Source organism: Zootoca vivipara, chromosome Z2 (assembly GCF_965207765.1).
Source record: "Zootoca vivipara chromosome Z2, rZooViv2.hap1.1, whole genome shotgun sequence".
NCBI classification, from domain to species: domain Eukaryota; kingdom Metazoa; phylum Chordata; class Lepidosauria; order Squamata; family Lacertidae; genus Zootoca; species Zootoca vivipara.
Window position 1 is genome coordinate 27516216 of NC_142585.1, and position 12223 is coordinate 27528438.

At 43.1% G+C, this 12223-nt stretch overlaps 1 protein-coding gene across 8 annotated transcripts in view; it reads left to right on the forward strand.

Annotated features, from left to right (window-relative positions):
- ARHGEF9 (Cdc42 guanine nucleotide exchange factor 9) overlaps positions 1 to 12223 on the forward strand; it is a 338518-nt gene that overhangs the window by 288722 nt on the left and 37573 nt on the right. For all 8 annotated transcript variants that reach the window (XM_088664656.1, XM_088664654.1, XM_088664655.1 and 5 more), the window contains 2 exons: positions 3892 to 4124; positions 9206 to 9335. In XM_088664656.1, coding sequence (XP_088520782.1) covers positions 3892 to 4124; positions 9206 to 9335 — 363 coding nt within the window. The remainder of the gene's footprint in view (positions 1 to 3891; positions 4125 to 9205; positions 9336 to 12223) is intronic.

Genomic DNA, 12223 nt, shown 5'->3' on the forward strand with positions numbered 1-12223 from the left:
CTCAATCTTTCCTAACATCAGGGTCTTTTCCAGGGAGTCTTCTCTTCTCATGAGGTGGCCAAAGTATTGGAGCCTCAGCTTCACGATCTGTCCTTCCAGTGAGCACTCAGGGCTGATTTCCTTCAGAATGGATAGGTTTGATCTTCTTGCAGTCCATGGGACTCTCTAGAGTCTCCTCCAGCACCATAATTCAAAAGCATCAATTCTTCGGCGATCAGCCTTCTTTATGGTCCAGCTCTCACTTCCTTACATCACTACTGGGAAAACTATAGCTTTAACTATACGGACCTTTGTCGGCAAGGTGATGTCTCTGCTTTTTAAGATGCTGTCTAGGTTCGTCATTGCTTTTCTCCCAAGAAGCAGGCGTCTTTTAATTTCATGACTGCTGTCACCATCTGCAATGATCATGGAACCCAAGAAAGTAAAATCTCTAATTAAACAATCTATGGCCTTTAAAAATGTGGGGAGGGGTATTGTTTTGGTTTGTTAGTATGTTATGAATTTTTATGTTTTTATATTGTAAACTGCCCTGCGATTCTCAGATGAAGGGTGGCATATAAATTTAATTAATAACAACAACTTGCAATGACCATTTTTGGACAAAGGGAAGTGTAATTTGAAATGGCTGAGTTATAATTAATCAAGTAACTAAATTATTTCATATGTGGCTTGAGTTGGGACAAAGGTTTTCTTTTCATTTTTAAAATCACACTACATGTGTTAGTTAGCTTATCAAGGCCAGTAAGTGTGTGTTATATCACTAAATTTTGTGAATGACCACTGTTAATAATACAGGTATTACTTTCTGGACTTTCTCCACTTAATTCCCCCCTGGCCCCACTGTTCATAAGTCTCCCTTTCTTTCAGCCACGTGCATATAATATATATCTGTAATTCAGGATAATGCTCCAAGCATTTAATGAATTGAATTGTAGCCCACTAAAGCAGATGCCGCAGTACATTTGTCTAAAGTTCTACAATACTCTTGGTTGTTTTCCTGTTCCCATATTTCATCCTCACAGCAACGCTGTGAGATAGGTGATCATGAGAGATAATGAATGTCCCAAAGTGACTCAGGGAACCTCACAGCTGAGAAGAGATTAAAATCTCTCTTTTTTCTTCCTTTTTTGGTTTGATGATCTTACTTCAATACTCACTGTACCACACTGACTTTTCCCAGTTAGTACATAAACATATACAATGAGTAGGATGTTTTAACTGACAGCGTTCACTATCAGAGATCCCACCAAGCCCTTCCTCCCTTGTTACATAAGCTCCACTGTTATGGGAGCTGACGAAATGGCCAGTGTTGTAAATACGTCAGGAAATGTCAAGAAAATCATGCAGCCTTGCTTTTTGAGCTTTTCCTTGAGGGGGAAATAAAGCACTATCTTGGCACTTATGTAAGCGGATGCAGCTATCTAGGATGCTGGATCCTTTTATGCATAAATATATTACTTTCAGTTATGGCTTGGCTGGGCTATATTTCACACGGCAACACTTCAGATACTATTAGAGAACCACACTGTAAATGCTAATGAAATTACAACAGGGCACAATTAAAACCATTCACAGCAGCTTCTCTCTGAGTGCCATAGATTTCCCATTCCTGTAGTTTCATTGTTGTTGTTGTTGTTGCTGTTGTTGTTTAAAAGGGGATGAGGTTGTAATAGCAGCACTTTTCTTTGCCTTTCAAGCTCAGGCTATTATTGGCAGGCTTCTGAACAGGGGTGAGCAGAAGGTAGATTAGGATATACTAGTAGGTCTCTGATTGCCAGTTTTCTAACAAAAGCAACAGCCCAAAACATTTCTCTCTCTCAGCTGTCCTCGTATTAGGTGGCTGAAAAAGATAATCGAGGGAAAACCAGGAGTGAGTTTTTGTATGAAAGGGTTTGTGAACTTTGTTCTGATACTGATCAGATGTTTGTACTCAGAGCATGTGCTCAGAGGCACCCTGTTCCTTAATTTTTACAGTGTGCTCATCCACCTGAACTACCATTTGCACTTGGCTCCAGTTGATAGACATCAGAATTCTAGTAAAAAAGCATACACACAAAACAAAATAGATCCCAGAGGTCCGTACTTTAAAACATGCAGAGGAAATAAGCAGAACTGGAAACTGTCAAAATCCATCTGTGGATGTGATGGCTTTGCTCCAAGCAGAGCTCTTGCCACAAAGGTCAGAAAGTTTAACTTCAGCTGTCGGTTTCCAATAGAAGAGGGTAAGGAAACCTTGTTGGCAGAACCACGTAAAAAAGGAAGCTGAGGGGAGGGGGATGGAGGAGAAATTTGGTTTGGTTTTGCATTTTACTGCATACCTAATTCACACACAAACAGCAACATGGCTATCCTTCCAAAATTCATTGAATATTGTAATGCAATTCTCTAGCCAAAAAGTGTGTACAAAAATGCTAAGACTAAGTTTGCATAAAGATGCATTTATTAGGACACAATATCATACAAAACTGCATCAGGGAAAATTACTTGCAAAAATTTGAGAACTGCTGATGAATTTTCAAGAGAGCTTTTGAAAGGGAAATAAGAAACTGGTGCAGAAATATGGAGAACTCACATTTAGGCTGTAAAAACAAAGAACTAGAAGAAGCCAAAATTGACAGCTCTGCTCATTTTCTACAGAGGTGGGAGAAATCTCTGAAGTATAGTATACATTCTCCTAGGTCAAGAAGGTTTTATAAAAATTACCCCTAGCATTGAATATTGGAGACCAAAGTTCAAAACCCCACTCAGCTACAAAGCCCACTTAATGGCCTTGGGCTTGTCACTGTCTCTTAGGCTAACCTACCTTACGTGGATTTTGTGAGGATAAAACAGGCAGGAGAAGAACCATGCACACCACCTTGAACTTGTTGAAGGAAAATACTGTAGAATACAAATACAAATAAGCCATAATTTAGAGCTCGTGTAGTAAAGATGATAGAATTTCAGGAATGGCATACTCAGGAATTTCAGCACTTGTGCCCAGATGAGGATATCATGTAAGTTGCTCTGAATGTTCCATCAGCTCCTACCAGGGTGGGCGATGGTAAGAGATTATGAGAGTTGTAGTTTAGTAACATCTGGAGGACCATGGGTTTCCCATTCCTCTCCTTTTCATGAAATCAGATTCAGAAGAGCCCCAAAGCAGACCAGAGGAGCAGTGCTAGGGTTGAAAGTGTTAAAACACCTTTTCCCCAGGGCATTTTTCACACATCCCTGCCTACCCCTCTCTGTATTGTTTTGGCTTCATGCTGTGCCACTTTTATCCTGCATCTTGCATTAAATGACTAATATGTAAAATACCTCTTATAATGTATAGATCAGGGGTCAGCAAACTTTTTCAGCAGGGGGCCGGTCCACTGTCCCTCAGACTTTGTGGGGGCCGGATTATATTTTGAAGGGAAAAAAATGAATGAATACCTATGCCCCACAAATAACCCAGAGATGCATTTTAAATAAAAGGACACATTCTACTCATTTAAAAACACACTGATTCCTGGATCGTCCGCGACCCGGATTTAGAAGGCAATTGGGCCGAATCTGGCCCTGCGGCCTTAATTTGCCTACCCATGGTATAGATACAATTGTTATAAATCACATTTGTGTTTTTATGAAATTGCAAATATGAATATCTATATGGATAATATGTCCAATAAATTAGTAATAGCTCCCTGCAAATATAAATGTATTTTTTTGAAAAAAAATTATGCAATGTTTTTGTGGATTGATGCAACAGCAGGACAGAATGGACTTGCGAATGAATGCATGCAAAACTGAGATAGACTGAAAATAAACTGATTGGTCCATCTCTAGGTGAGTAGTTGATGGTTTATGATTTTTCTCACACACTTCTTTCTCTCCCCCCCTCCCCTTTCCTGCTCCCGCCCCTTGCAGCAAGATGGCTTCTGGATCTACTCAGAGTACTGCAACAATCACTTGGATGCGTGCATGGAGCTATCCAAACTAATGAAAGATGGCAGATACCAGCACTTCTTTGAAGCATGCCGCCTCTTGCAGCAGATGATAGACATTGCCATTGATGGTTTCCTTCTGACACCTGTGCAGAAGATCTGCAAATACCCACTGCAGCTGGCAGAGCTGTTGAAGTACACTGCACAGGACCACAGGTACACTGGTGTTTGGGTTTGGATTCTTTAAAATAGGGGTCTGGCAGAAGGAGGGCAACAGGAGTTGCTCTCAGCCCCTGCCTGTCCACCACCCATAGAACTTCAGAGATTTGACAAGTTCCTTAGGCTGAGCATCTTTTGGAAGTCCTCCCAAAGGAGTTTAAATGATTTTAGAAATCGTTAATTTGATTTGCCCTAAGCTTTTGAGGAAGATAGTACAGCTGCTATAACGCCCATCAGCCCCAGGATGGCCACTGATCAGGGAAGATGAGAGTTGTTGTTTTGTTGTTGTTGTTGTTGTTGTCATTACTAGTACTACTATTACTATTATTCCTGCAAACCTTGGGATCCTCCCAAGCTTCCTTATACTGCATTATCGTGCATGGATGCTGCTATTTTGACTTGAATAAGCAACTGCACTCATAGTCTGCATATGAGAAACAGAAGGGGGGGTGGGGGACAGACGGCGATCCAGCCCACTTGGCCAAACAGGTTTCCTGTCCAGGTTGTTTAAATAAGCTCAGGGACATCTCTGTGTCTCCCGTAATGAAGGGTTTGTAGAGCAAGGACCATACAAGACCCAGACGGTCCTTTCTGGCACTGAGTGGTGTCCATCTAAGCAAGCAAGACTTTTAATGCCATTTATTTCAATTAGCTACCTTTAGCTAATTGAAATAAATGGCAACAATGCTTTGTTCTTCAAGCCATGTACATTTACTGTACAAGATGCCCTCTAAGGCATTGAGTTGGACGTCAGATTTCTGGTTATTGAAATCCCAATTAGCATAGGATGGGCTGGTAGAGAGCTTCATCCATGTTCCCTGCTTAAGCATTCCGAACAACTCAATGCCTGTCCACCTAAAGCCAAGGAGCAATTTCATGGCATTAATGTATAAGGCCTGGCCAAATGCCTTCCCTTCCTCTCCTCTGATGGTTTGCATCTGTGTGTTTTTGCTGGTTCAGCTGAAGCTGCAGGCTCTCTTTCTAATGTTCATTTTATTAATGAATGAAGGGGATGTGGGGAGGGGACCTCCAGTCATGATGACACCTCTAATAAAATGAGTGAATTAGGCTGGAATTAGACATTAAGCATACGTCGCTGCCATTGAGATCAGCAGCCCAGGATCGCCTCCCCTTTGGCTCTCTCTCCTGCTGACAGCTAAAAATACCAAAAATGATGTCATCATGCTCCAAGTTTCCTTCCCCAACCCTCCACCAATGTCAGCCAGTGAGGCATAACAAGAGCAGCAGCACACAAGGCAGGGGTGGGGAATCTGAACCCAAGAGCCACATTCCCTTTTGGGAAGATTTCCAGGGGCCACATGCCAGTGGTTTTCAGGGCTAGAGGCAGCAGTGGGTGGAGCAATGGATTGAATTACGGTATACATTTGTTCTCAGGACTATTTTCTATGCACCACCCTCTATCCCCCATCTAGGAAAGCAAGAAGCACCATCAGGTTCAAGGACACATTCCAGCTAGCTAGGAGAATGTAAGAGAGGCTGGGGAGGGATGCAGCTTGGGTACAGTGGTACCTTGGAAGTCAAACAGAATCCATTTCAGAAGTCCGTTCAACTTCCAAAACATTCGGAAGCCGCAGAAGCCGCACTGGACATTCGGGTTCCAAAGAACGTTCATAAACTGGAACACTCACTTCTGTGTTTGTGACGTTCAGGAGCCAAAATGTTCAAGTACCAAAGCGTTCGGGATCCAAGGTACAACTGTACTGAAGGCCGGATAGAGAGGCCTGGAGGGATATATTTGGCCCTTGACTCTGAGGTTCCCTGCTGCATACTATAGGTATGCACAATTTGGTCCAAACTAATTTGGCTGATCAGCTGATCTGTAAGCATGTGACACAGAGGCATTTGCCTACATAAATGGTAAAGGTAAAGGGACCGCTGACCATTAGGTCCAGTCGTTTACCTTCCCGCTGTAGCAGTCCCTATTTATCTACTTGCACTTTGACGTGCTTTCGAACTGCTAGGTTGGCAGGAATTTGCCCACATAGTGTCACACAAAGACTAAGGGCTTCGGTCTTGACACTAGCTGGGGGGGGGGGTAATGGGAGCTGATGTTCCACAACACTCAGAGAGTGTTAGCCACCCCTGCTGTATAGCTACGAAGCCTACCACACTCTCAAGCTGGATTCATGCCATTTAAAGCACATGACTTCCCCCAAAGAATCATGGGAAGTAGAGTTTGCAGCTCGCAGAGCTACAACAACAGTGGACAGTTCCCAGGATTCTTTGGGGGAATCCTGTGTGCTTTAAATGTATGGTGTGCATGTGGCCTCAGCTTGGACTGTCTATCACTGAGTGAAGCCACTAGGATGCTTTTCTGCCCAGCGAGATGTCACCTGCAATTTCCTCCTGTTGGTTTTTGCCTTCTGCCTGCCAATCTCTTTTCTGCTTAGTTGTAAATTCACATCCGTCAAACCTTTGGCCCTGGCTTCTGCTGTTGGCCTCAGTCTCCAGTTTTGCTTGTCTCCTCTGCAACCTGCAGCTTCTCCAGCCACAGGAATCTGAGCCTGCCTGTGCTCAGAACTAAGTGTCTGTCCAGTTGCCATCTTACACATCTCCTCACCTCCACTTAGCAAACACATTCTTCCACATGCAAGAGCAGCATGGGTGGCTGCAACAAAACCATAAATAAATAGCAGGAATTGGTGTACTTTTTATCTGACATAATGACGAGTGGGAACACACCAGGTGCTTGTAGGAGGCCACAGTAAACTCTGTGCTAAAATGAGCAACTCATTTTAAAGCTGAATACATGGGAACATTCTGCACAGGGCAGGTGTCAAGATGCATTGAGGATGCTGCTAGTGAGGATAGAAGAGAAAATGGGTTTCGTTTGCATTTAAAGACGAACTCCCTAATATTCACCCGTTCCAAAACAAATGAAAACAGATACACAGTTGCCTTTCGAAAGCTGCCATTTCCTGAATTTTGCAGTGCTATTCTCCAGTCAAGAAATGTGTGCAAGTAAATGTGTGCAAGCATGCATGTATCACAGGGGCACAGGTGGCGCTGTGGGTTAAACCTAGGGCTTGCCGATCAGAAGGTTGGCAGTTCGAATCCCCGCGACAGGGTGAGCTCCCGTTGCTCAGTCCCAGCTTCTGCCAACCTAGCAGTTCAAGTCGATAAATACAGTGGGAAGGGAAACAGCGTTTCTGTGTGCTGCTCTGGTTCGCCAGAAGAGGCTTAGTCATGCTGGCCACATGACCTGGAAGTTGTACGCCGGCTCCCTTGGCCAATAACGCGAGATGAGTGCCGCAACCCCAGAGTCGGTCACGACTGGACCTAATGGTCAGGGGTCCCTTTACCTTTACCTTTATGCATGTATCACACATATCAGGGGGATATGCCTATATTTTGTTTACAAATCTATGCTTATGACACTATGCATTCACACTAAAATCCTGATGAATTTTCATGATGACTTTAATAATAATAATAATAATAATAATAATAATAATAATAATAATAAAGTCTTCTGGATACGTGGGGAACTGAACTTGGAAAAATAAGAGACTCAAATTGACAGATTAATTCTGCCAGTACCCTCATTTTAGATTCTGATGGAAATGCTGCCATGTGGTGTCAAGTGATGAAGGGCTCAGAGATAAAGGTGCTTGAAGAATTCAGGCTGACTTTGATACAAACCAACCTGATCTATACTTCTTGCATCAATGTGCAGATCGGGTTTTGCATATCTCTGAAAATTCTCCCCCTTCCTCCTTGGGATCTGGCCATCTGCTTCATGACATCCCCATGGAACTCATGGCACACATAAAATATGTATTTTTGTAAAAAACACACACACACACACACACACACACACACACACACACACACAAAATAATGTGAAGCTTTGTGCGGTGTAAAAGCCAATTTGCAAATTGAAGCAGAACTGGGACAGGGTGGATTTATGAATGAAGACATCCAAAATGAACTGGGAATAAACTTATATGCTCATCCCTCCAGTCCTGCAGTCCTCTTGCTCAACAAGGAAACTGACTCTGCAGAGCACCTTCACCAACCTGGTGCTCTCCAGATGTTTTGCACTACACCTCCTGTTGTCTCCAGCCAGCACAGCTGTGCAGCCTCAGCCAGGAAGCAAATATGCTCAGCAGGCTTCTTCATTTTTCTCATTAGTCAGCAGTCAATAGTAAGTCCCGAGTTAATCATAAATTTATGATGACACTGAGATGGCAGCTGGCCCTGTCTGGTTCTCCAATTGTGATGAACATTAAGGTTTCTTGGAATGGAAAGTAAAGCATAAGGCAGAAATCAATAGCATTGATTCCAACATCACTTTTTCAAAAGACTGCTCATTGTCCTTGCTGGCCCTGGCAGGGGGCTGTTTTCTTTTTGTGTCATGACACACATGTGCACACACACACATATCCAGAAAGCAGAAAAATCCCCTTCTGATTTGCATAGAGAGCTCACAGGCCATCAACAGTGAGAGCCAACACTGCCTGGGCAAAAAGGGCAGAGAAGGATGCCATATGGCACTCCTTGAATCACTCTGTGGCCACAAAAAAACCTCTTACAGCACAGTTGAACTGACTGGCCTCCATTCTTCTGTCTTCAGGGGTAGCAAGGCCACTTACGCACTGTGTATTTTCTGCTGGCTCCAGCCATGGAGCTCTGGATTTGATATTCTAATGAGTAATGAGACCACAGCTGGGTAGACAATTCTGCTTGGAGCCAGGGAGTAACTGCCTGTGTGGAATGAGCAAGTGAAGGCAGGCTAAAGTGGATGGGGGAAGAGTCCATAGTTCTTTGTAGTAGCACATATTTTGCATACAGGAGGTCCCAGTTTCAATGCAGTTGAAAGAACTGGGTAGGAGATGATGGAGATGACCCCTGCCTAAGACCCCAGAGGGTCACTGCCTGGCAGAGTAGACTATGGGGTCCCTTCCAACTCTATGATTCTATGATGAACCAATGCTCTGGCCTGGTCTAGTGAGTATCTTACTAAAGATACTCCAGTGAGTTTCTTACTAAAATTTCCATTTGCATTTCTCAGGCTGGTTTCTCTCTCCCTCCCCCCCCACCCTTCTTCTGCATAGTGATTACAGGTATGTAGCTGCAGCTCTTGCCGTTATGCGGAATGTGACTCAGCAGATAAACGAGAGGAAAAGGAGACTGGAAAACATTGACAAGATTGCTCAGTGGCAGGCCTCTGTTCTGGACTGGGAGGTATGTTGCACACTAAACAGTAATTTTCTTCCATTGCTCAGTGTGATGCTCCAGATCAGATCCAGTGTCTTAAGTTCTGGGCAGTTATTGCACTTTTGCCTGGGAGGTTGCATTTGTAGGAGGTTGTCTGTGACAAATGCAGCCTGTGACGTTCTTACCAAAAGACTCTTAGATCTGGCCTTACCTTGAGAGGTCCAAGGTACCTCTGTAGTATACAGTAAAACACTATTTTGCCTTTTGATTTCCAGCTGCAACTCTTGATGGAGTTTAGATAGCTTGTCCACATGCTCCTGCAGCCTCAAAGTTAGACTACTGCAATGCATGGGGGCTGCCTTGGGATACTCCAGTTTGAAACTCCAGTTTGTTATATCTGTTAGTATGTTCCAATTCCTTGGGCTCCGGGCTGGCCTTACCATTAGGCAGAGTGAGACAGCCCTTTCAGGTGACACATGTTGAGGGGCATGAAGCAGGCCACCCAATCTGCTCTGTGTCCCTTAAACTAGCTTGCTGTCTTTGGGTGCAATGGAGGATGCGGTCCCATTGCCTGTGCTAAAGAAAGAGTCAAGTCCCCATAGAGCTGACTTCTCCATGCAAAATCTTATCCTTTGCCCCCGGCAGCCAAATGTCTTGGACTGACCCTGTTTTGACTGCTAATTTTACTTCTGTGTTGGAATGGCTAGGAAACTGACATACTGATTGATTGATTGATTGATTGATTGATTGGTTTATTAACTTACTGCACTCACATAATGTTCTGCCAATGTACTGAGCAAATTAAAGCTTGTGGCCCCAGGTACCTACCCTCGTATCAACATGCCCACATGCTACAATTCTCTGCTGAGGTCCTTTTCCAGATACCCTTGCCATCAGATATAAGGTGGATGTTGGAAGCAGGATCAGGCTTTTTCACCTAATGTGCCCAACTATGGAGCCCCCTCTTGAAAGAAATGCACATCTAGTATCTTCTCTGTTATCTTTAATACTTTGCTATTCTCCCAGACTTTCTACACAGTTGTTTACCAAGTCATTAAAAAAATGTTACAATGCTTTTTCCATTTACACTAGCTTTTGTCCTACTGTATTTACCATTTTTAATTTGTATTGTAAACTGCCCAGGGATATATATTACAAAGGGTGGTATAAACATCTTAAAATAAGTACATAAATGAATTTAAAATAGCATGCAATTTAATAGAGACAATGTAGAAGGAAAGAAAATAAGCAAACCAGGTCTCAGTTTTTGCATATTGTTATACAGTTGTTATAATGACCAGGTAGAAAAGATTATTATAATGTCCGTGCTATCACCATGGTTACTGTGGCACAGTAGATCTGGCAGTCCATTTTAACTCTTTAATCTCTCCCAACACAAAAAGCATCAGGGGATTTCTCAGCAGACACATTTAAGCTGCCATGAGCTGTGAAGTAAAGAAATTATGTGGGTTGTCACAGCCAATTATATTTAATAACCGTGTGGGCAAATGAAAGGAATGATCAGATTCCTTAAAATTTTCTGCTGGGAATAAGGGAGTTGCTGGAAGGCAGGTTCTGTCCCAGGATAAAATGAGACACACCCAACCTCTCAAATGCTATTTGCCACAGTTTGGAGATAGACCATCAGAATGATTTCACCGGTCATGAGGAGTTTGGTTAGCAAAAGGATTTATATATTTATTTTATATGCCAGCTGATGCCAAGATAGGCTTGTAAGCAGGCTGCAAGTATAGAAAACGGACCACACAAGCATGTGACTATAAAGGGATCTGATTAAATAAGAGCTAGTGTGTGGCTGAATCCCCCCCCCTCTCTCTCTCTCTCTCTCTCTCTCTCACACACACACACACACACACACAGAGAGAGAGAGACAGAGACAGAGACAGAGACAGAGACAGAGACAGGGTGGCCACTTAATGCATCACACACACACTCCCAAAAGGAGAAGAGAACACACTTTTCATGAAATCGCATAGGTTGCTTTCCATATATAGATGCAGCTATCGTTATCATTTAAATAGAAATACAAGCCATCTCACCAGAGTGGAAGAGGTTGTGTACAAGTGGCTCCTGTGCCTGCTCAGTTCTCTCCAGGTACCTGTGGCAGCTCCTTCAAGGCCTCCTTAGGGCTCTTTGTGGAAACCAGGCTCACAGATTTCATGTAGGAAAAGTGGGGGAGTAGATGTAGGGCCAATAGCTTTCCTTTGTTTTAGCAGTGCAGTCCCAACAAAAGCCTTTTTGGGAGTCACTTTGATGAGTGGAAGTATAACTTGGAAAGAAAACTTGCAAGTGCTAAACCAGTTTGCAACAGATTGATTGTGGGTTATTGCAGGGGTAGCAAACATGGTGCCCTCCAAGTATTGCTGAACTACAGTTCCCATCATCCCCAGCTGAGTTGTAGTCCAGCAAATCTGGAGGGCACCACATTGGCTATCCATGGAATTGTTGCTTGTGTTCAAACGCAGTTGCTTAGGGGGCAATATAGGCTCAGATGTGACTTACCTGGATTTTGATGCCTGCCTGTGATCTCATGTGACTAATTTGTAAGGATCCTCATGATGTAAAAAATATATAGCAAAGCTCAGTGTAGGAAAATTTCAGCCTCAAAATGCTTAATATTCATGTATGGTTGGAAGGATAATATGACCTCTGTCTTGGATCGATTGCTATTTTTATTCCACCACCATTACTACTTTGAGGCATTCACTTTTAGCAAACCATGGCTATCTGCCAATTTTCTCTCCTTGGGATTTTCTTTTTTACATTAATTTCCCAAATCATTCAGGAGACTGCCCAAACAGGAGTCACTTTAAAAAAGAAATCTGGAACCTGGTTGAAGATGAAAGCAGTCCAAGCATACCAACCATTTAGAGGAGAGTACTGTAGTGCTTTTG